Source organism: Aulonocara stuartgranti (genome assembly GCF_965226115.1).
Source record: "Aulonocara stuartgranti genome assembly, chromosome: 17".
Lineage (NCBI taxonomy): Eukaryota > Metazoa > Chordata > Actinopteri > Cichliformes > Cichlidae > Aulonocara > Aulonocara stuartgranti.
Window position 1 is genome coordinate 28,401,268 of NC_138953.1, and position 24,737 is coordinate 28,426,004.

At 39.0% G+C, this 24,737-nt stretch overlaps 3 protein-coding genes across 10 annotated transcripts in view; 1 reads left to right on the forward strand and 2 right to left on the reverse strand.

The window, feature by feature from the left end:
* Positions 1-9,396, reverse strand: part of snd1 (staphylococcal nuclease and tudor domain containing 1) — a 174,855-nt gene extending 165,459 nt beyond the window's left edge. Inside the window, exons 1-5 of the mRNA XM_082510494.1 lie at positions 9,206-9,396; positions 7,136-7,285; positions 6,483-6,600; positions 6,161-6,242; positions 791-951 (exon numbers count right to left, since the gene is read on the reverse strand). Coding sequence (XP_082366620.1) covers positions 791-951; positions 6,161-6,242; positions 6,483-6,600; positions 7,136-7,285; positions 9,206-9,280 — 586 coding nt within the window. The 5' untranslated portion in view covers positions 9,281-9,396. The remainder of the gene's footprint in view (positions 1-790; positions 952-6,160; positions 6,243-6,482; positions 6,601-7,135; positions 7,286-9,205) is intronic.
* Positions 9,397-9,518: 122 nt separating this feature from the next.
* Positions 9,519-18,386, forward strand: pax4 (paired box 4). 2 transcript variants are annotated; one of them, XM_082510495.1, is made up of 12 exons: positions 9,519-9,643; positions 9,723-9,840; positions 15,099-15,213; positions 15,361-15,491; positions 15,644-15,859; positions 15,949-16,039; positions 16,189-16,329; positions 16,425-16,507; positions 16,593-16,656; positions 16,850-16,926; positions 17,113-17,206; positions 17,858-18,386. In XM_082510495.1, exons 3-12 carry the CDS (start codon positions 15,180-15,182, stop codon positions 18,148-18,150), a joined length of 1,224 nt encoding a protein of 407 aa, XP_082366621.1. In that variant the 5' UTR covers positions 9,519-9,643; positions 9,723-9,840; positions 15,099-15,179; the 3' UTR covers positions 18,151-18,386. The 2 variants fall into 2 exon arrangements, with proteins under 2 accessions (XP_082366621.1, XP_082366622.1); XM_082510496.1 differs by having other exon boundaries at positions 9,519-9,840; positions 16,593-16,644.
* Positions 18,387-20,015: 1,629 nt separating this feature from the next.
* Positions 20,016-24,737, reverse strand: part of hgfa (hepatocyte growth factor a) — a 42,204-nt gene continuing 37,482 nt past the window's right edge. For 3 of the 7 annotated variants that reach the window (XM_082510130.1, XM_082510133.1, XM_082510131.1), the window contains exons 14-18: positions 24,661-24,735; positions 23,866-24,003; positions 23,605-23,711; positions 23,357-23,490; positions 20,017-23,006 (exon numbers count right to left, since the gene is read on the reverse strand). In XM_082510130.1, the coding sequence (XP_082366256.1) occupies positions 22,839-23,006; positions 23,357-23,490; positions 23,605-23,711; positions 23,866-24,003; positions 24,661-24,735 (622 nt within the window). In that variant the 3' untranslated portion in view covers positions 20,017-22,838. Of the gene's footprint in view, positions 23,007-23,356; positions 23,491-23,604; positions 23,712-23,865; positions 24,004-24,660; positions 24,736-24,737 lie in introns of those variants that run through there. The other 4 variants (XM_082510129.1, XM_082510134.1, XM_082510132.1 and 1 more) reach the window with 4 other exon arrangements.

Genomic DNA, 24,737 nt, shown 5'->3' on the forward strand with positions numbered 1-24,737 from the left:
TAACTGTTAAAAAAAGGAATTTCACACCTAAATAATCTTCTGCGATCGGCTCACTCAGTGTCTTAAAGGTTTCTCTCTATAGAACATGTGAATGTACAGGTGTTACATGCATGTCAATGGGAACAGGGAGTAGCATGAGCAGATGAGAGAAACTGGCATACCCATTTTTAAACAGCTATTTTTTGTGTGTAGAATACTTCAACTGGATTGCTGCCTCCAATTTTAAAATAGCCCTGAGATTCTCATAAATGGCAAGAATAAGAAATGAAAGAAAGAAAAAGTGCCCCTTGTTCATTTTTCTATTCCGCAGAAGGGTGGTGAAATGAGCTTAACCACTGTTACCGGCACTCTTCTCGAAATAGAGTGGCACAATACACCTCGAATAGGTCGAGATGAGGGCCAAAGGAATGAGCTGGTGAAGAGCGAGACAGTGTGTGCCCTTACATGCCATGAAGTGGATATTCAGGACAAAACATCCAAGCCCACATCAACTGATTTCTGCTGCCTTATAAAGATATGATCTAAGAGTCTTAACTTTAAATAAGATCAGTTTTTCTGAAGACTCTTACAGATCACAATATTAAAGGGAAAAAACAGCACTGCCCAAACTTTCCTGCTCTAAAGTTATTTAGTACAATTCAACATGTAGTGCTCATGAGGCCCATGATCCAAATAAACAAACAGAGGTTATGTATGTAATCTCTTTTTACATTTTCATGTATTGTTTTTCTTCATAGGCCAAACATTCATTTTTCAAGAGTGAGGTAAAAGTCCATCTAATATTCCTTACCATTGATAGGTTTCTGGTGCAAGGAGTCGACAAAGTTGCGGGGATTCTCTATGGTGTACTTGATGTTGCGGATAGTCTGCGCGCCACCACCCTCGCTCCACAAACCCTTCTTAGAGGCCTTTGACTGGTCCTCCAAGTCACACAGTCTGGCCTGCTCTGGACTGAAAAAACCAAAACCAAAAAATGAACACCCACAAAAAACACTTTTCAAAATTTTGACCGCTCTTAAAGCTGTAAAATCTGTATGGTGCTAAATGTATATGCAAGAAATAACATCGCTAACTTTTCTCTATATGAGCTTTGTGATGCAATTTTAAATATGTGGAAAACTATGGGAGAGATATTTTGCCAATTGACAAGCCCTCTATTCTATGAGAACTTGAATGCAGCCGCAGTGTGTGGGCTCATCACTGCAGGGGCAGTTGAGTTTCTCTAATTTTAACAAACCGCGAGACCAAAACGAAAAACTCCATGGCAACTATAAAAGATTCCCTTCGGTGAAAACGCAATGCAGCATGAAACCTTGCCACTGCGGCACTACTTTATATGTGGCTTCTCACCAACCTTGAAATTTAAATGATTTCTGTTAAAGAACACAGGTGCATTAAAGCTGTAACAGCTTGAGTTAAATATTGTTACATGTTACAAACAGCACCTACAAAGATTAACGGGTCTTTGAGCACCATAAAACCGTTCTGACAACCACCACTGGCTCAGCGTGTTAACAAGCTGCAATTAATTTCACACTGGTTAGAGAGACACACACACATTGTATTTAACAAGCAGGAAAAGGTTTTGATTGTAGAGTCGCTACCCTTGTTAAGTTCAACATGCTTCTCTTATGCCGGCTGTCGATTCAAAGCTCTATACCAGTAGGCCAAAAAATTACCATAACAATAACTACAATTACAACAACTGACTTCTGTCATGTTGGCTTCATCGCAAATTCACAGAACTACAGCCCCAACTGGAGGTTTTTTATTCCCACACAACAAAACTGTCACAAGCTATGCAAAAGTGATAATTAAAAAAAAGAAAAGGACCGTATGTGCTTGCAATGGTTTTTAGCTTTGTTAAATTAAGTGCCGGTTCCAAAAAAAACTGCACTCTTGTATTATTGGCAACCAGCTGATGACCAGATTACAACTGCTTAAAAATGTATCTGAGCATTTTGTGAAGCGACAATAACAGTGTTTAACAGCTCCTTCAAAAGCAGCCACGCAGCTGGCTACAAACGCCATAATTAATTCCATGCTGGCTTCCTAAATTGTGCAGCCTAATGCCATTTGAGAGGCCTCGCACAACTTTAATTATTCAGAACTTCAATTGGCCGGCGGGTTTTTGTTTTTCCAAGAAGCAAAGGCCGACCGACTGGGAGTTGCGGTCTGTGACAAGAGGTTTTTAAAAATAAACAGAGAAATTGAAATTTTTCGCATCTTGCTTCACTTTGCAGAGCCAACAAAGTGGCTCGCATTTAAAATGCCACACACATACGGACACACAATATCCCCCCCCCCCATCTCCAGCTGTGTGCACTTAATTGGGCTTTTGGCCACGCGCCCAAAATGCAGTCAAGTTCACTTTCCCCTCTACACTGATTTAGCTACAAACTTCAGATTGAATTGAAACAGTTTCTTGCTTACTGAGCAACAATGGTGAAACTTTTCTGTAAGAAGTCCATTTTGTTTAAGCTACTTAGTATTTAAGAACCAGACGGGAACAGAAACCTACAAAGATACAGAAAGAGAAACTAAGAATGCAATCAAGGAATGCAGACTGAAGAAAAATAATAAAGCCACAAAATAAAAGGAGAGCAACTCATAAGCAGAGATTGGTTAAGATATAGAAATAACTTCATGTGTGGAGGAAGACGATAGCAAACTTATCCATGTCTCCAAATAGACCGCTTTCTTTTTAGGTCAGCAACTCTTCCAACCAACACTACTTCAAATCAAAACAGATATTGACGGGTGAGAGAGCGAAATACTGAGCAAGACTGCTGGAGAAACAAGGGCCAAGGAGAAGCTTTCCAATTTCCTTATATTTGAACATGCTGTAGGCTAAATCTTTCATCACCTCATGTCTCCCTTGTGCAACCCAAAATACCATAAACAGATACAAAAATGCGGAACTTTAGTAAACGGTTCCCTCTAGTCTTCATACAGTTCGAAGAGGTTATAGTAAGTCGTGTTCCCTGGTGTACTTGACTGGAAGGGTTCCACTCCCTGTGAATAGTGAGACCTAGAAGAAAAACAGCTTATCCCTCAGACAGTTACACCCCTCAACCAGTACTCCTCTGGGGCTCCAGTTAAAAAGAAGCAACGGGAGGGGGGGGGCTCTGATGGGTGGGCTTTATAAACCAATAAGTCGAGCTCCCCCTTCATCCTGTGGCTTTAATATTTCACAAGGAAAGTGCAACACACTGGAATCTAACCAATTTTCAGGGTCTAGCTTTTCTTTGTAAACAGATTACCAATTTACAAAGAAAAAGCAGGCAGACATAGTGACAGAGGCTAAGATGCAACACTAAAAAGACGAGACTGATGACTGAACTCAATACAGTCCCCTTATGGTTCAGCACTACAGACAGCATTTTCTATGACTGATCAAGTCAAAGCAAAAATCATTCAAATGATGAATCTGTTAGCTTCGATATGAAAGCTAAACACATATTTCAATTCTAACTTCTAAAGGAGAAAAAGAAAGGAAAAAAAACAGAATAGTCATAGTTTTCTTATAAATGGCGCTGGTAGCATTACAAAAAGTGTCATTAAATACAGTACCATCCTAACACGGTGTACTGCTGTGCACCAAATTTGTGAACAGGCTAAGCTGCAGCTTCAGTTTCTGAGCACATGTTTAACTGCACTGTCCAAAGCCATCATCATTATCATCAGCTCCATAATTATCACACCATAGTTTGTATGATCAATGTAGCCAGTCATGAAGAGCAATGATACTGTTGGTTAGTGCACTCGCAAAAAACTGAGGCCTCGAGTCCTTCCTGAATAATGGGTTCCCCCTTTGGCCAAATGATGCCAGCTTACACTTTAAGCATAATTTACATTAGTGCTTGTTCTAGGCCATTGCGCAGAATGCTTGAAATAGGTCATTAGTTGCAAAATAGTCACATCATCTCTGTTCATATTGGAAGATATAAATGTAGCAGCGTGAGTCAAATTGCTTGTAATGTGTGTAATGTGCAAATACTGCCACTGGGGGGGATATACAGCACTCTGTCCTATAGCTCTGCATGTGCAAGTGTATTTAGAGAATTACTGCCTAAGGGCAATGTGGCAGAAAAGAGTTTCAGAGGGACACTGATATAGCAGCAGGGTAATGCTGCCACCATCTGGGATACTTTGGCTCCATCTCAATTCTCTACAGTCTAACTAGTTGAGGACTTATGTATATCTCCCTACGGATTTTCCAGTTTTGTACTGCGATAAGCCTTAGCAAGAAGATTACCTCATGTTGCCAAAAGTGATTTCCTCCCTGTTCCAAGTGCGAAGTGTTTAGATGCAAATTAAACTCTCTGACATCAAAATTACTTTAATAGCACTGACTGAGCCGGCAATCTTTAAGTGGAACAAATCTACAATATCAGTTACATATATAATGACCCACTTATGGTTTGTTGTGCCAACATATTTGATTATGGCACCCTAACACATAAAATACAACCAACTAAAATTGTACATAGCACGCACTCTATGCAGATGCCACCTGAAAGCTTCATGTATGCAAAAATGTTACTACATCTGACATCATAGGATTGCCATAACAGTAGCATAGACTAAGTTACCAGGGTGCTCAGTCACTTTCAGCACAGCAAACATCTAAACCGCCTGCAGTCACAGCAGCAGATAAAATGCACAAGACTGGGACTGAAGATGTCTCTCGTGTATCTTTGAGATGCCAACCACCTTGGAGAACACCCTAAGTGGCAAAAGCATGTACACCCTAACGTTCTACCTCGTCATTTAGATAAAAACATTCATCTCTTGTATGCTTCTGATTTCCCTGTCTTAAAGCGCTGTTGTATAAACATACACACTTTCGTTTTGTCTTGATGACAAAGCCATAAAGACCTAATGTTTGAAAGTCTGTCTACTCTTTACTGGAGCCAGTGTTATATAATGCATGTTGCCACGGATCATTTGCATGTAAGCAATGAAGCTGAAAGGACTAAAAGTGACCCAGTCTGAATGACAATGCTGTCATGTTAGCAGACTGATGATGCCAGTAATGTTTCTCTCAGTTAATAAAACAAATGGCCACATTATTTTTAAAACATCCTCATTTTAGTTTCTAGTTCCTAGTTTTAGTCTCTGCACATAGATGACATCTTTATCTTATAAAGGATATCTTATATCCATCCAGATCAAATTAGACCATGTCTTTGAAAAAAACAAAACCATTCATTAGAATTGTGAAATTACCAACTTGGATCAGGTCTAGACCTGCTGTGCTGTCATCTGGCTGGAGAAGATTCTGAGTAATTATTTACTTTTGCTTTCACTACCAAGCTAAAGCTTTCATAGACGTAACATAGGGTTTAGAGATGTAGAGCACTCATTGATACAACAATTATAATCAATAACCAGACAAGACAAGACAAAACAAGCCTCAAAACAATTTGAGCACAGAAGACGGATGTATCAGGTACATTTCTATCTGGTCTTTCTGAATAGGCCGTCTGCACTGACCTTGACAGACTCGAGTAACTCCTGCTACCATCACCCTGACATTTTAACCATATCACATCCCAAACATATGTTGTATAAACAAAACATTCTTGAAAGCAGTCGAAGAACTCATTGTGAGTGGATAGTTTTCTTGAATCTTATTTCTGCAGGTGTCTTCCCTCACTCACTTACATACTGCACTTTTTAAACAATAACAGAAAAGTTTATTACTCATTATGGGTGATTTGTTTTTCAAATATTCTGATTTAAAAAAAATACATATATTATCCAGTAAGTGTACTTTTTAAACTCTTATTATAAATTCTGCATCAGCCACAATGCAATGGGATCGGATAGGCAGCAACACCTAAACGTGTTGACATCGTGTCCCACGAGAAGTATTCACGAGTACTGTCTAATCATGTGTCAGCCATGCCTGTGATCTCAACTACATACTTACATACTTTTATGACAATTACTTTTACACAGCTGCAATGCTATGGTGCCTTTTTTTTCTCAACATAATTAAAACATACACAGAAGCTACATGCAAAAAAAAAAAAAAAAGTCTCCCAACTGGTTAAAAAAAACAACTATGTTTAAGATTCCAAAAATCATAAAAAATGAAACTCTTAAAACAAACACTAACACATAACAGAAAGAATAGAACCAAAAATCTTACTTGTTCCCTCTGAATCCTTCCCTGCGGACTGTGGCAAGGCCTTCGGACACTAAGGACTCAGCAATGTTTTCACCTGTTGTGTCTAAAATAAAAAGAAAGACAAAGAAAATGTATTACCATCACTAGTCTACCGCAATGTACCATCAGAAAATTGCAAGGGTAAAAAGAAAGGCAGGGCATCCGGTTCCTAGGGAGGTCCCAGGAGTTAGAAAAAAAGCAACCTATGTTTTCCACATAATGACATGGCTTTATAATAGAAATACAAACTAAAGTTACAATTTTAAAAAGAAGCATAATTGTAGTTTAAGAAATGGCACTACACCTTTCCCCAGGTAGACCATGCCGTATTCCCTGTGCATATTCTTGTATTCCACTGTGAAGCACACTTCTTTGCCGATTAGCTTCTTCCGCAGGAACTCTCTGGCTTGGAAGGCCCATGGCTACATTGCAGACAAGAAAAGGTGACATTTGACTCATCAGTAGATGTCAGTATCAGTAGATGTAAACAAATAGTAAAGACATACTGGCTCAGGTACAAATCCAATCCTTTCTTTTGGATAAAACATGTTGGGGAACCACCTACAGCTTAAACTTCCTTTAGCCTCCAAGGTTCACAGCCACAAGACCAGCATAAAGGTGTGTTGTATTGACATGAAAATAGCCACACTAATGCTGGCCCCTTCTTAAATATGTCACTGAAACAATTAAAATTGTGTACTAATGCTATGTCCCTGATGCACATGCAAATGACTTGATTCATTTGGTCAATGTCTCAGCAAGTGTGCACATTTCCTTTATGTGAGAAACCAGCCAAATCAACAAATGCAGGTCCTTTAAATTTCATTAAGCATATGACCTGCACTTACTCTTTAACACACTGACTCTGATTTTTCCACGACACACCATTATTGGTAACATACTGACACTGATATGTGTCAAACATAAATATAAACACAAACCAACAGAACCACTCACCTCATCAGGGGTGTCCTTGCTGTCGGGCTGGCCCTGTGCGGCTCGGCGGGCCAAGGCCCCAGCTCGGATATTGCTGAGATTGATCTGACGCTCTGGGGGTGGGCCACCTCGAGGCTGACCCCGAACTATGATGGCACAGCCTGACAAGACCTGGCAAAGAAGACAATATAAATGGTCAGTTCGGTACGACAGAAGCAAAAGTACGAATATTGGTTAAAAACACCACAGATTCTGCTCTTAAACCATAATAATTTCACACACACACAGATGTGAATAAAAGCTGTGGAATTATTTAAATTGGTGTGACATTAAATACAATTAGTCAGCAAAAGAGGAAATCAACAGTGTGGATGCTAATGTGCCTGTACAATTGACTGGAAAGGAGCTTCGTACTACGTTACTATGGTGACTGTCATTCAAATGCAAGGCGAGATCAGCCCATGTGATGGCACAGACGATAACCTCCTGTCGGGTTTGACAACCATGGCATTTACACAAATCTGAGCAAACAACCTTTATCTGCTAACTCCCCAGGGTGTCTGCAGGAAGCATCACTGGGTGTTGTTGATCTAAGATCTGCTCTAGATAAATCAAATCAAAGGTGCTCCCACTAACCGACTCCACTCCCTACAAGTAAAGGCAAAACAGAGGTGTAGCTGTAACGAGTAACAGACAGTTACACCCTGAATTTTCTGCCTGACTCACTGATCACCTTCATAACAAAAAAACAGTTGTTCAGACTTCTTGTCATGCACCATAATGCATCAACTTCTTTCAGTGTTTTCAAAGGCTGTTGTTGTGATTTGGTCCTATTTAAATAAATTAAAAGACTGGGAAGCATCATTCTTTAATAGAGTGCAGAAATTGGACAGTAGTTTTTTGTCTGTTTGTTTCAAGTACGGAGGTCTGTATGGGCCACAAAGGGCAGTTGAAAAAACAAACAAACAACAACACTAACTTATTAATTTTGTCAGCTCATTCAAATGTTAAATGACTTAATTGAAACACACCATGAAACTGTCATCATGAGAGGTGCTTAAACGGATCTGTATGTACCAATTATATATATGAAAATTGTTTTAAACAAAGTAAGATAGCAGAAGTGCCCAGGCTGAAACTGAAAATACACGAGAAAAAAACTGACACTGAATAAAGTTTCCCATGACTCAACCCTAAGCAACATATGGACAAACATAGGTTACACACAACCGAGATGAATGGCAGATTATAGGGGGCAAGAAAACTGCAGCTACGTGTCAGTTTTCTCTGGCTGGTTTTAACCAGCACACCGAGAAAATCCCTCGTCTGTGGCTTCAGCTGACGGGACACATCAGCCAGCTACTATCTTACAATGTCTGGAGCCCCGCCGTTATTAACAGACACTTTGAAGCTAGAAGATGTTTCAGCGGAACCCGCAGGAAACCGTGACAAAACGCGAAACGGCAACTAGAGGACAGGAGTTTCTCAACTTAGTTTATACGCTAGTCTGGGAAGCATTGATTAAACTGGTTTAGTCTGCGCTACTGCTCAACACAAAGTGGACAGTGTTTACAGACACAACGAACTTTGTTCATATAAGTAACCAGTTGCTTTAAAGTAAATATAAGTTAGCTATTGGCTAGCATAGCCGTTAGCTGAGAAACTAAACATCTGGTGTCGTTACAGCTCCCACGTTACTAAAATGCAGTAGTTCCTAGGTAATTCGTCTACAAGAAAATGTGACTCAAACCAGTCAGTGGGTTTTAAAACAACTCAATTCCAATAAACTTTGAATTTCTAACCAAATAGTTTCCAGCTAACTATCAAGATAGCGACCATGCTAATGTTTCCTTCTGCTTACTAGCAGGCTAACAGATTTAGTGGCGAATCGCCTAAGATAGTTATTTAAACTTGTCAGCACCACATTGTCAACAGATGCATTCAACAGATCGTATTATTTGTAACGTCAAATAAGATCACTTAAGGCTATATGAGTTTTATGAGCCTTTATTAGCCCTTGGGTCCCTGAGCTAACTAGCTGCCTCCCTACACTCACGCAGTGTGTACACATATCCACGTTAGGCTCTTTACCATCTTCACGATTCCTCTTTGCAGAGGAGGAGCCGAAGCAGAGGCTGTCTGAGCTGGTCCCGAAACAGATGCCATGTCCACCGGTTTGAGATTCAACGCCGTTAACGGGTAACCAGGCAAGTGAGCTGGGACTCTGAGGTGAGTGACTGTTCTAATGAAAGCCAAGAGAAAAAGGCTGAACACCGATCAACACACACGTTATACCGGAAACACACTTTGCCACGCACGTGAAAATACTTCCGGGTCTGGAGACCAGCGTCAATGGAAGTTAATGGAGATGCTTTTTGACCGCGTAAGCGACTTGAAATAAAGACTTCCGGTGCAAGAGGTACGACACGTCAGCACAGTGTTACCCCAGTTAACGCTGCCTTCAAGCCGTGTCGGAAAAACGTAAATTTCGTCACACACCTCCAAAGCGACAAATAAAATACATTAAAGGTTGGTCGATGGAAACAAAGAATATGTATTATAAACAATAATAACAGTGAAATAACGCAGATATATTCACAAATTTTAGCTTTAGAGTGGCAAGACTGAGAAGGTTTGGGCATTTGCAGAGGAAGGATAGTGGATATACTGGAGATATTGAATATGAAGCTGACAGGCAGGAGGAACAGAGGAAAACCAAAGAGAAGGTTTGTGGATGTCGTGAAGGACATGCTTAGTCTTGGTGTGATAGTGGTCTGTGTAAGTGATATTTCAAATAAAAGGCCAAACTGCCTGTATTGATTCTCCAGTTTAATCATACTGGAAGAAACCATCAGAATATCTGAATATATCACATCCTTCAATTACATCAATGAATAAACACAATCTCTCAGAAATTCCTTGTACTGATTTGCAGTAGGGAGGGAAGAAGTGGAATCAAACTATGCTGCTAAAATGTCTCCAACAGAATGCCAAGCATAAAGGTTTTGTTTTTTTCACTTCGGTTTGTCACCTGTGTTCTGTATATGAGCAGTTATGAAATTGCATACTTTAATGACTGATTATGCAGATCTAGAGAGTGCTTTTCCATTTGTAAACACTCTTCATTTTCATCACTATCATGATAGTTTTGGGCTTTAACTGTTTGAACTGTTCTTTTTTTCAGAGGGGAATGATTGTACAGCAAACATGTTTTATGACTAAAATAAGAATTGGGTGTTTCGTTTAGACATTGGAAAGGTTTCTTGGAGCTAATTCTAAACAACTGTAGATTTGAAGATCATCAGTTCAAACAGCTGTACATAAGTACAAGTTAGTTGGTTGTTTCACCACTTTGTCAAAGTCTGGAGGAAGACCTGGACTCTCACCCTTAGATGGAAGGGCATTTGTTAGGATGTTCGGGAACATCCCACAAACAATCAGAGCTCAAGGCTGCCATGAACTGGAAACTGCTGGAACACTAGGGTCACTGTCCACACTGAAGCAAGTTTTCCATGGGCTGTATCGACCAAGAAAGGAGACTCTGGTCTAAAATCAACACCGCCAAGCTTGACTGAATGTTGCAGCTGCACATGTGGACAAGCCAAATGCCTTTTAGAGAAAAGTTTTACTGGTACATTGCACAAAGTGGATGGAGTAATGAAGAAGGAGGACTACCCCCAGATTCTTTAACTTTACCTCAATTCAAAATCTAGATGGGTGAAACTTGAACACATTTGGGTGTTCCAACAACACATCAAAACTGGTTTTGAAATAAGTAATGCAGTCTAGCATTACATTTCTGGAATGGATGTCTCAAAGCTCCAGCTTCAGCACAACTGAAAATCTGTGCTTAAAAGTTAAGTCCATGTCAGGAAACCAACCAATTTGAATGAACTTGACCAATTTAGACAAGAAGGGTAGTCAAATATCCAGCCAGAATGTTGCCATTAGCTTGTTTGAGGTATGTACATATTTAAGCCCGCATGTATAATTTTACTGTAAAGAACTATATGTATACTGTGGATTAGTGAAAATCTAAAATATAGTCAAATAGTCAAACTTGTACACCACATTCTTGCTTTCTAATGTTAAAGATGTAAGCTGAGCAAACATTTCATGCTGGAAAAAAGCAGTTCAAAGAAACCATTTAAAGCCCAGAATTACCATGACATTCATGCTCATGATGAGTGTGGGTGACCACAGCTGGATTTTCCCTCTAAGTAACATGAATACTGGGCTATGCTGATGCATTGGTGTATATGTAGACTGAGTTATACTGACATGACGTCCTTTTTAAATAAATAAAGAAGTATTATTTGAAAAAACATACGGGGTAATTTAGAAATGATAATCTCCCCAACAGCGATGCTGACTCCATTATTTAAAATACTGTCAGCAGTCTGCAGGATGTGCAGCAGAGTAAAAAAATGTCTTGAAGATAAGTTTTTAACAGTTTTCAAGGTATTGCTAGAAACTTGGACAATTACCCCATTATTCTCACTTTTCACTATAATTATAATTCATGCATTTACGTATATTTATATATTTCATGTAAAGGTTAATCTCCGTTATGGGCTTTTTAAAACTCTAGTTAGTATTCAAGTTGGCAGGACAGTCATCCTTCTCCATAGATAGATAGATAGATAGATAGATAGATAGATAGATAGATAGATAGATAGATAGATAGATAGATAGATAGATAGATAGATAGATAGATAGATAGATAGATAGATAGATAGATAGATAGATAGATAGACAGTGGTCCAAAGTCAGCATTGTTTAGGTAAGTAGTGTAAGTAGTGTGTGGTGATATTAATGTAAAATCCACATGAATGGGAGAAACTAATATTTCCTAACCTAACATTGCCTCAAAATAGGTCAGTGCTTACTTCCCCTATCAGTAGTTTTAATGCTGTGTTTGATTCATGTATATCTGATTTCAATTTGTATTCATCTTCTTGTATGTTGTGTGTACATATATACACATTTCACGTTCATTTTACGTCCTATAAATAGTATCACCAAGTCTTAAACCTGGTAGTCTGTATGTTCAGGTCAGTCAATCAGTGATTGCAAGGGAAGTTTTTACTAGCTTGTTGACAGCTAAATATTGTCCAACACACACACACGAGCTCACCCAAGCATAGAACATATAAAGGTTCAACTGGTTTATTGACAAAACAGAACAAAACAAAGGCAGGCCAGCGCCAGAACACTGTGTTCTTGGGCAGCTGGTGACCGTTAAATTGGAGCTGCTAATAAAACTTTTGATGCTTTAAACCATTGTGAAATCAAACCCTTTGAACTAAATCAAATCATAGAATTGACGATCTAAAAATGCTTGTATTTTTGTTGTTATTTTTAATCGTTTAGGTATATTACAATTTTAAAAAAAAATCAAATGTTATTGAGCATGCTTTGATATGGCAAAGCTGCACAAGGTTTAAGGGGGAAATCCAGATAAAAATATATTTATCATTTTCTGTGTCCGTGCTGCAGAACACAGAAGAAACAAAGCGCAAAATGTATATTTATATTAAAACGTGTTTAAAAAAGGATAAATAGTGATTTATTTTCGTTTGCATAAAGTTTGGTTTGGGGATCTATGAAAATGTAAAAAATAAATAAATAAATAAAATCCTAATGATTAAAAAGTGGGGGGGTTAGGTTGCGACTAAATGTTGGGAAACCTGGTCATGTGGAACATGAAGCATTGCAAGAATGACTTACCTTGCATAAAATGTGTGAATAACGCGTGTATTTTCCAAATTTAAGCTGTTAAAAATATAATCAGCATTAGTTTTTTTTAGTTCCGTCAAGTAAAAAATCAAATCAAATAAAAATAAGCATTTAAGTCACATTTACACTTAATGCCATGTTAAGACAGACTGTTTCCGTCTTTTATCCTGCTATCTGCGGCCATGCAACCGCATGTAGGATATCTAACAATGATTAAAAACTAAAACAATCACCTCCATTCACAGAATGCGGGAACATTTACGATCTTAAAATTCAAAAAGGTCAACATTCCTTGAATCGCGTTGCCATCTCGTAACAGGATGGAGGAAACTGACCATGAAAACGAGTTCGTTGCGCACACAGCTACTCGGTGCGCTTTGGAGAGGTTGTGGTAACCTTTTTACGCGGCTGAGTTTTTCACAGTTCTAAACGCTTTAGGACACAGTAAAGCAGTAAAGCACCAATACGCAAGTTTTTATACACAAGACAAAGATCTATGGCATATAACTACAACGTATATATTGTCCGTGGCACTATTTAAGCGCTGAAACTCACCCCTTCCCCTGGCGAGCACATACTAAAATTTACGCACAACGAAAACGTGTTGCTGTCTTAACAACACAGCATAAGTTCTTTAATTATTCTCGTTTGGCACACACTGTATGTGCAGTAAAGTACTATAAATCAATGACCACGCTGACTCGCTGGTAATAAATAGAAACCGTCGCCCTGGTCGTTCTTTGTGTCGGTTGGCAAGGAGATGATGGTGTCCAAAAATGGCTGTCCTCTATCCAACCTGGCTGATTGTACACACAGTATTATTATCCTCTAACTTGTGGTTAATGTATAATTTGGGCCATATGGCATTTTAAAATCTAAGCCTTTATTTCGGTGGCACTTCGATCTGTGTGGACCCAACTAATGATTCAATTAGTCATTAAACAGACCAAAAGACGAGCCTCGTGTGGGTTTTCACATAGGCTAATATTTGCTCGTCAAATATTTCCCTTTGAAACGTTTACAACGTATTTTTATCTGCTGGCTGCCCAAGGAACATCTGTGAGGGTTGTTTTAGCCTCCCTCTTCTGCATAAAAAGAGGTCCCCCAATTGGCCCTTTCCTTGCGCCCATATAGGAGTCTATTTGTTCACGTTTTGAAAGAAAATGTAATAAAGAGACTTTGTGATGGATTTATGATTTATCAAAAGCACTTTACCATATGGCAGTCGTCATAGGAGCAGATTTCCAAATGTTTGTTTTATGAAAGGAGACCAGAGATCATTTTAATCTGAGCCACTTAACCTAGGAGAGGATGTTCAAGTCACGTGACCCACTAAAGTATGAGAAACACACTGATGTTGACCATGTAGTTTCTTTGAAACAAGACGGTTAGGTATGTATTTTCGTTACATTAAGAAGAGCCAAAGCAGAAAAGAGAAGGACTGAAGTGTGCTGCGCTGAAAACTGCATTGTCTAATTAAGACTGCAACCAGCTACTGCGCAAAAGGAAGCTCTTTGAGTTCCCAAGCTCGGATATTACTCTTTTGTGTGTCAGCTGCTGGAGCAGTGCACGGGCTACTAGACGTTAAAAACAGACTTAATCTATTTGTTTGTGACGCTTTAGATGATCAGACATTGCCAAGAAATTTAGTAAAGTGCGCTCAGGTGGCATCAGCTTTGCCCAAGTGTGCAGTGTGTAATATCCCACTAGTAGATGGTGCAAAGATGCTGACATGATGTGGGGGTAGGTTATATCTGATTGGATGTTTCACACTATGACATGTCTAGATGTTATTATAACAACAAAAACCGAGCTCTAATTTTGGCTTGCCGGAACGCTTTGTGGGAAATTCTTCTACAAAATACATTCCTATCACTCACTTGGTCTTCCCCCGTCTGCATTTGCTTTTAAAATAGGCTACTTGAAACGTGCTTTGTGAATCGCCGAAAAGGATCAGAATACAGGTGGTTTTAAAGCTAGGATATTGTTCTATGTCCGAAGATTCTGGCCGCTTAAACGCACCAACTTGAAGCACATGTCCAGCCTTTAACACGCACATTCTCTTTCAAAGCAGTAGACTATTTACATTTCAGGAATCGGATCACCACGTCATGTTGAGGTGTGCAGGTCTATAAATTGCTGCTGAAGGGTGGGATTCCTCTCACTGTAATTCGTTCACCAGACTGGAGTGGAGTTACCGCGACAATTTCGTTAATTCTAATTTATCGCATTCTTCACATTGCAGTCCAAGGTCTCCCCCCTCTCTGGAAAAAAGTTCTTATAGTTTTGACTTCAGTTTCATCATCAAGGCTGGGAGCAAGGAGAGATGTGCGGAACGAACACTGATCTGGAAAATAAAGGTTCATTTTCATTTTTTAACCACTTATTTATATTCGTTACAAATCAGTGAATATGGATTAGATATGAACGACAGTAAGACATTTTAGTGGACTCGTTGTATTCGGTTAATTAGAAAAAATAACCAATTTAGTATGTGTTGTGATAAGGTGGTGGAAATGTCAACCAGTTAGGAGGAATGTTTCTCAACGGAAGACCGCTCCCACAACCCAAGAGACGAAAAATGATTCAGCTGGCCTTGGAGGGAGTCCGTCCAAGCCAGATCTCCAGGATACTCAGGGTACGGTAACCTGAATAGTGATAAACAAAAACAACAACAAAAAAAAACAACAACTTTGGATTTCGAAAAAATAAGCTTTTGCGATGTTATGTTAAATGCAGCATCAACGGATTATTCTTGTTTAACACAGTGGAGCTCACTTGCATCTTTAGGTGTCCAACGGGTGCGTCAGTAAGATCCTGAGCCGCTACCGGCGCACAGGACTCCTGGAACCCAAGACCATCGGTGGGAGCCGCCCCCGACTTCTCACCCCCGGTGTCATCTCCACGATCATCCAGTGCAAAAGGGAAAATCCGACTATTTTTGCTTGGGAAATCCGAAAACGTCTCGCAGCGGCGCGGATATGCAAGGCCTCCAACGTCCCCAGCGTAAGTAAGATTCAAATTCAAATGTACTTTAACTACACTGAAACGATTCCAGCACTTGATGGTGTTTTGTGCACACTGTGTTCTGCAAGGTGTCGTCCATAAATAGGATTTTAAGAAAGATCCACTTGGACCGCGGACCATCGTGGATGGACCTCAACGCTGATGTCAGGGTTGAGCAGGGTAAGTAACTTGGTCCTTGGAGAAGTCATTTATAACGGTTTAGGAAGACTATCGAGTTTGATCAGAATTTTTATCACTGAACATGACAATTTAACACATAAATGTATAAATATTAACTGCATGTAGTCTGTGTGTTTCCATATGTGCAGATTTGTATTCTCTGGCTCAAGAAGAAGCAAAGAAGTTTGAGAAGTTTGAGACAGAGTGCAGTAAAAAACAGAAATCCAAAGGTGTGCAGCACAGAATCCGCACCACCTTTACGCCAGAGCAGAGCAGAGCACTTGAGCAAGGTGACTTAAAACCTCTACAGCTATTTCAAACTAACACAATGCATAATTTTTAGACTCAGTAATAGTTAAAGATCTATTTCTCTGTGTTGAATCAGAATTCTCTCGCAGCCAGTATGCTGACATGTACACAAGAGAGAAGCTATCTGCTGAAATTAAACTTCCCGAGGACACCATCAAGGTAGACTTTTCATCAATTTTAGCATCACGAAATTCATATACATTTAAGCTGTCTGTTCCTGAGGTGTGGCTTCTGTCCCTCAAAGGTCTGGTTTTCTAACAGACGTGCTAAATGGAGAAGAGAAGCCAAGCAGAGAGGTAGTACGCAGAGTAAGTCTGAGTGTGTGTCTGTGTGTGATGCACACATACTTGGGAGCTGAGTGTGGGTGGCAAGGATGTGTTAAGAATGTGTATAATTTGACCACTGGACAATAATAAATGGAGCTGAACACACTGGTAATGGAAAGTCCTCCTGAACACATCGATTCTTGCCTCATAGATGTTAAAATGTGTTTCTTTGTAGCAGCTGAAGACTTTGAAAAGCAAAGTGACTTTGTTCCTGTGAATCCAACAATGACATACAGCTTCACATCTCAACAGGTACTGTGCAAACCAGTGATATCTACTTTAGAGCCCTTAAAACATGCCGCTGTGAATGTTTTTCCGAGCATAGTTTTCTAGGCAATTTCTAGGCAATGCTAGGCAATTTCCAAATGAGATTTCTGTGTTTTTAACAAACGTCTGGTGACATTGTGGTATTTAAACTTTGTTTATGCGGTTTCCAAGGCTACTGGAATGGCAAAAATCAATGCGGACAGCTCCTCGTACAGCACTGTTGCAAGGAAGCTGCAAAATTGCTGCTTCTTCCCAACAGAAACAGGTGAGATCCAGGAAAACTGTCTTTGACCAAATCACTGTCTTTAATAATCTTTCTCTCTGTTTGATTATGAGGATTTTCATTCAATTTAATTTTTATTCATATTGATAGAGAGTATTTAAGAATGATGTTAAAGAAGCTGGAGATTAGCTTGATTGTAGTTTAGCTGAATATGATATAAAGGTCAGTGATGAGAGTACATGTTATAAAAAGTTTCATTCCCTGTGATGGGCTTGGGTTTGAATTTACTAAACTGCTAAAAATCTATTAAGAATCCAATGATCCTGATTATGAACTAATTTAAGGTTGCACAAAAAAGGTATTATTCTAATATTTTCCCTCCTACCTGTCTGTTGGTCATCATATAAAGTTGCCTATCTATGAAGCCATACGTTAAACATGTAATAAATTTATGTCGATTTCACAAGTCATTTGGGATTTGTAGGGATGGTAAACTCTATTCACTATTTATGTGTTTATTCGTTTAAATATGAACAATAGGGTAGGTGTAGGGTAAAGCCTGCCTGTTGGATCACAATATCACTTAAAATCACTACTCTCAATTGTTCCTAAGTACATACTGTACTATCTTAATTTCTATGCAATAACTTTTCAGAAATTAAAGAAAATAATCTTTTCCCCCTTGACGTACAGCCGTGAGGAATTCTGAATGTCCGACATCCTCATTTCCCCATCTGCCGAGTGACATGCAAAACATAGACAAAACTCCTCTGGATCTCCACAGAGATGGATACAGTTTTCCACTGGTTCCCCACCACACAGACATGAGGAGAACCTGCCCTTTGGCAACAAAGACAGGGGGGGCAGACTGCCCTGTGATTCAACAGTGGAACCAGCAGGGAATGCCGTTTACCTGGAGTCAGTTTCAAACAAATGAGCAGTTTCTGTTGGTCCCGGATGTGAATCAGCATCTCTACATGGACTGATAATGAGACCAGTGGATCAGCGGGAAGAGCTTTTGACTGCTGCTTAATTGCTCGACTGAAGGGACACTTTTCAACCAGTAGAGGGAGACAAAGTATGGACCCAACAATGTTGTCCTTTCCACCCTTTGCCTCTTAATTGCACTGCAGCTCGACTCATCACTTTTCCTTAGGTCTGTGCTGTTAGCATGCAATGTAATTTTTGATTGGTAAGATAATTAAATTAATTCACTAAACCCATTTGCAATGAAGCAAACTTAATGTGACTTTATAGCACCAGAAGGGATGAGAAAATAGATAAGATGAGGATGATAATAAACTTTTTCTTGGAAGAAAGCTTTATTGTTCTTGTTGCTGGGCAACAAGGACAATAAAGTTAGGTTCAAGTTAAAGAAGGTAGAGTTTAGTACTGACAGAGATTATTAAGAGATACATTTTAATCTCTGAGTATAATCTTTAATGAATACTTTGCTGTGCTCCTCAGTTATATATCAGTTTTAAAGACTTCTTGACTCCTACATAAACGATTGCTCCATGGATCATTTAAGGTTACCACACGATGATATGGACGTGATCTCCTTTATATTGTTAGGCTTGACATTTGTGTCAGTGTAGGAGCGTAAGGAACACTTCCAAGATTTCAGTCCAGGAAAAGCCGGTGGGAGAATCCCTAAAAAAAAACCTAAAGTTTAAATGCGACCTGATATCTGCTCCGCTCGGTATCACTTTTTACGACTGCAACAGGGCAGAGGCATTGAGTTCCTTTATATCCCTTTACTACAGTGAGGAGACAGTAAGTCTCTGAGTTTCCTGATAATTGGTCAGCAGGGGAAAGATTGGGTTCAGAATACAAAAAGCTTGGTCAGCAGCATGGAAGTGGCCTACTGGCGAAATGACCCCCACTGGAATATAACATCACGAAGCCAGATAGTCAAATGATATCTCCACGTTTGTGTTGTGACTGTTTCTGAAACATCCACCAATCTTGCATAAATTGAGGCAAGTTTTAGGATGACTGCATATGAATTTTTAACAGCAGGTACTGAACACATGTATTTAATTTACATGCAGTTTTCAAGTGTTTTTATGCTAATTTATGACACATTTCAGAGATCAGTATTTGACCTTTTATAAGAGTTTTTTTTTTTCAGCTCCAGTGATTTCTTTACAGTTTGTGCTTATATAGTAAAATATCCTATGGTTTTCTTACAAGATACATTTTTATATGGATTGCACCCATTGTGCCCTTGTGCTTCCCAATATTTTTGGTTGCTAGCATTTCCTCTTCTAAACTCTTCAGCTGTTTTAACCTTTTCTGGATGGAGAAATGTATCCATGAATTCAGGATCTCATAGATTACTTATCTACTGATATTTAATGAAAAATAAAACTAAATCCATTCTGACCTCCTACAGTATTACAAAGTGAATAGTATGTAAAGTCTACAGCAGCGGGCATGCCCAATTCTTGTTACAAGGCTTTCATGTGGTAGTTTTATCTGTTGTACTGCTTTCTTTTTCTTAAGCAATAAACCTGAATACTTAGTGCACTACTTTAAAAGCCTTCATATACTAATTTGACAGAAATATTAATCTTACATCTGGAGGATTCTCTGTATCTTATCTCATATTGAGCAACTAAAACTTTAGGAATTGCTGAAAAGCACATCCAAGTTCAACTGAACCTCACTCTAGTCTGGGATGTCCAAATTTGTTATCCAAATGTTCCTGACATGTTATTATTTATCTCCTTCCCTTGTTGTATGTATGACCCCCGTTGCTTTAGCCACTTAAGAGTATTTATTATACACTAGAATTTGCTTCTCTGACTGATATAAGGACCAAACTGCCAAAAGATGGAGTAAACAGACTCAGAGATGGTGTTTCTGGCATGTTCCTCGCAACATATTCCGCAAAGGAATATGTCAAGCGCTAAGACGGATACAGCTTAGTGTAATGTTAAGGTGTTTATTAAAATAGGAAAATTACAAAGGGTTACAAATTTTGGGAAAGATCACCAATATGAAACAAATCACTAACACAAAATAGCAGCTGTTATATTTTACAGTATACAAACATTTGAACAGAATGATCAAGGAATAAAAATACTCAAGTATGATATTTACAAAAATTACAATTTGTATGAGGCTTTTTATATTAGGGAAAATTAAATAACAGCAACGGCACCTTAAGAGCATTCGTTGTGGTTCATGATCTGCCACATGAGTATTGGTTTTAGCTGTTTAATCAGCCTTTCAGGAAGTTACCTTTCCATAAATTAGCCACTTTACAGACCTTCACTTTGATTGGAAACCTGTGTGAGACTATTAAAGGCTTGCATTCATACAATGATACTGAATACCGTTTGTTTCTTTACAAGAATTCCTGTGAATCCTGGCCAAATGACTTACTCACTGGTTAGAACATAAAACCCATTGACTTACAGCCAAATATATCATTTTTTGTGACTCTACTGTAACATTTCCAACATGATATTTACAGCAGTTATCTTAGAACTGAGAGTTAGAATTTTAGGTTTTAAATGCTGTTGCGACATGCACAAACATCCCCACAGCTACTTTGCTGCTGATAGCTGAGAAACACAAGGCCACTTGGGGCATCATTAGGTTAGGTTCTGGTTATTCTAAAGTTGTGGGAATGAGAGTCTTGTAAGCAAACCACATATTTATTTTTTCTAATCTGTGTAATGCTAAGTTGAAAGTGTCAAAAGTCAATTATGCTCTGATTTTTCATGTAGGGATTTTCCCCTCCCCTGATGATTTTGTTCATCTTGTTTATCCCTTTGCATGGAACACCATTAATAACTAATATCAATGTTAAAGAAAAAAATGTGACTAACATATTCACCTAACAGACAAAAGATCACTGGTTTGAGCTTGAGAGGACACACAAATCCCTCAGAGGGTGCAGGAAAATGTGTCAAATCAGATATGCATATCCATCCGCTGTAGTGACCCCTTATAAGGGATCAGCCCAAAGAAGCTTTATTAATATGAGTGAAAACTGGATTAATCGGCAACTCTTGTCTCTTGTCAGGTCCTTTTATGAGCTAAAATAAAGTATAGAAGAGTGGTTGCAGTAGTTGTGCTACAGCAAGAACATCCCAGGTTCAAATCAACCAGCCAGCCTGTACCTGAGTAGGTTTTCGCCGTGTGCTCCAGCTTCCTCTTCCTCCATATTAGGTTAACTGGAGATGCTAAATTGGCTGTAGGAGTGAATGTGAACTTAAATTGTAGTCTGTCTCCTTCACCCCATTTCAACTATCACTGCCTTAAGAAAATATCCCCCATCCTCCTAGATTCAAAATTTACCTGTGGGCAAAATAATACCATGAAACAAAGATCCTTGATTTTAAAGTTTGGCCATATGAGGCATATTGTACCTAATATTCTGCTCTGGTCTGTGTTATTTAAATGTCAGGTTTACGCCACAGTTATTTAAAAGTCTGTAATTCTTCGAAACAAGAAATTATCATCAAAATATCATGTGGAATTACAAATTCGTTTTGGAACAGTTTTTTTCATTTAGAAAAATAAATATACATTACTTAGAAGCAACCAGTCTCTTTAAATATTAAACATACTTAAGCACAAATAAGCCAATCTGACATTACCGAGTGACCCAAAAATATTCCAGATCTATAAGACCTATAAATTTATACAGCACAGCAGAAACAAAACAAATCTGCAGGTATCCACATACAGAGTCGCTTTCCATGAAACAAAAAAACCCCAAAACCTATAAAATATCCTACTGACCACACACAGCCCGCCAGGGGCCACAGTTCCCTCCAAACTGGAGACCAAATAGCCATGTTATATTTGGCATGGCTCTTCTTTCTCTCATGCTACAAATATTAGCATAAGATTTGGAGCAGTTTGCTCCGTCTTACTTAGACCCTCTCATGGGGAAAACTAATAGTTACAGCTAACTGGGGAAAAGGTAGTTCAGCTACTGCACACAATTAGCACTGCCAGGCTGAAAGGCTATTTTCACAAAGGGAACATAATAGGCAGATTGTAATGACATTTTCACGCATATATTTTCTTTTCTGGGACATGGACACCTTTAGTTGCTGTGATAATCACCTTAATACCAGATAAGTACCTTTTTATGTCATGAAGGCCACATTTATGTCAATCCACATCGCTTGTGTTTAAGGTAAAAAGACCAGCTCGACACTTAAAAAAATTCTTCTTCTTCATCTAAAAAAAAGAAAAGGTCCCAGTCAATGAAGGCTACCTAAAGTGATAACCACCAAAGAGTTGGGTTCAAGTATATTCCAGGAGATAATACTGAATCACAAGTGTCCTCCTCACTGTCATTGTTTGCATGGCTTCAGAAATTCTGAACATGTCAAAAAAAACAATTTGCACTCCGTTTATGTGCACAAGACTTTGATTTCGAAAATGCCGAGATCTCCTCATTTGCAAAATCGAAGAATGGGTGAGAACCAATTAGATGCATCCAGTCTCCAATTTCTAGTTTATGTCATCTACAGATGGCGACAGATTCCACCATAAAATCCAAACTTGTCACTATCATACAGTCGTTTTCTGTATGCCACCCAATAATCCATGTTGGAGATTTGTGGCCCAAGTTCCTCTGTCAGCTCTTGCAAGCTATGGTAGTCCCCTGTGGGTTGCTTTTCACACCACTCCATTAGTTTCTTTACACATTCGGGTAAAGTCTGAAGACTTTGTATATCCACTCTGAGTAGAAAGCAACATTAACAAAAAGTGCTGGCTGTGATGAGGCACATTTTGTCCTTTGGATGCTCACACCAATTATGACTTTGCGCTCATGTTCCTGGCAAACCAGTGGGCCACCGTAGTCCCTCTGCAAGAACAAAATAAAGACAGACTGTGGATTAGCAATAATTACACCAAAGCAAGTCTATAGTAATAATAATAATAATGATAATAATATAATGCTTAAAATATCAGTTCACCCACAAAACAAACATATTTTTCCATTTAAGCCTTACTGGCTTCAAAAGGCTTAGGTGTTATTTGGCTCTTTAAAACACCTGCTGCTCAACAAAGGGAACTATTTCTTCAGTAGAAAGTAGTTCCAATAAATGGTGTTTGTTACACAATTGTGGTGAAATGATCCTTTAAGCACCGAGCATTCAGTTCACATCCATGTTGTTTTGCTTCAGGATGCATTTGGCGATTTGAGATCCTTACATCACACACGCCTTCTCCCCTTTTCCCGCCAGCACATATTCTGCTTTCCCCGGCGTCTTCTTTGATGTGCGAGCACATGTCGTTGTCCACCATCGGCATGATTACAGAGTTAAGGGCTTCATCGTGTCCAGTATCTGCACAGAGAAGGATACAAAAAACACAATAAGCAATTTGTAAAAGGAACAGTGGGTTTTTTTGTCATTAAAAAATAACATGGAAAACAGCATGTGGTTGAAAGAAGGCAGTACTTTTGGTTTCCCCCCATCCATACATGGTGCAGTTGGTGCCTTCAGGGATGCGACAGTCTTTCACGGGAAGATGAATGGTGGATGCACCTTCAGACACAGGGGCAGGACTAGAACCAACAGAAATCATCACAAATAAAAGCCAAAGCAAGTTGCACGACCTTTCTTTTTAAATTTAAAGCACTCACAGTATTTTCTATCACTGTCTTTTTCTTTAACTAGAAGCATAAATCAGCTGACACTAGCCACTAACTGAGCACTTACTCTGCTAGCTTCAACATTACTAGGTTGGAGCCGTCTGGGCCACAGATCAGGCGAGAGACTCGTAGTCGCGGTCGGTTTTTAGACTCATCGAGGTGATGCAGACCGACCTGCACACTGTAATCCCGGAGATCTGGAACGCTGATGATTACAAGAGTCAGTGTAAGACAGAGTCATACAGTTTTTTTGAGTCGTACAGTGGATTACAGCCAAACGATGATTCAACTGACCGGATTCAATAGGAAATCCTGCCCAGATCTAGAGCAGCCTCTCTTTTAAACAAATCTCACAAAACTGTCTTTACAAATACTACTTTTTTTTTTAGTTAACACATTCCACTAGCTCTTGATATTTTTCAAAAATACACTTACTTTCTTAAAATAACATTTCCTGAATGGCAAATGTGTATTTTTTTCATAGAGAAAAAAGCCAAAAAAAAGGCAAGGCCTCAAGCACCTCGAGGCTCCCCGCTAAATCAAAATATCTGCTAAAAGCTGCTGATCTACACCATATGTATTACTTGCAGCATTGCAGATTACTACAGAAAAAAGGGATCTTTTTTTTTTAAATCAAAGCCAGTACTACACATGACAGAGACATTGCAAAAGGACAATATGATTAGTTCTGACATAAGCAACTGCAGGTTAAACAGCAGTCCAAAACATGCGGTCCCTATCTCAGGTCAAGTCTGTCTGGCAGTACGCTGTGCAGCCTTTAAGCAATTATAGATAGAAGCAGCAATGGAAGCATTTTTAAAGAAAGAAAGTAAAGTAAAGTCTGAAAAGGGAGAGAAATTACCAGGAGGTGAAGCACTGCTGGTCTGTCAAAACCCAGTTCTCTCTGATTAGTGAGCCACCACACAAATGGACCTTCCT

What these genes read in the sequence shown, in the direction of transcription:
- pax4 (XM_082510495.1), top strand. Translation starts at nt 15,180, where the DNA reads ATGTGCGGAACGAACACTGATCTGGAAAATAAAG. An exon ending in CACTGATCTGGAAAATAAAG is followed by an intron (nt 15,214 to 15,360) that starts GTTCATTTTCAT and finishes TGTTGTGATAAG; the next exon opens with GTGGTGGAAATGTCAACCAG. An exon ending in ACAGCTTCACATCTCAACAG is followed by an intron (nt 16,927 to 17,112) that starts GTACTGTGCAAA and finishes GCGGTTTCCAAG; the next exon opens with GCTACTGGAATGGCAAAAAT.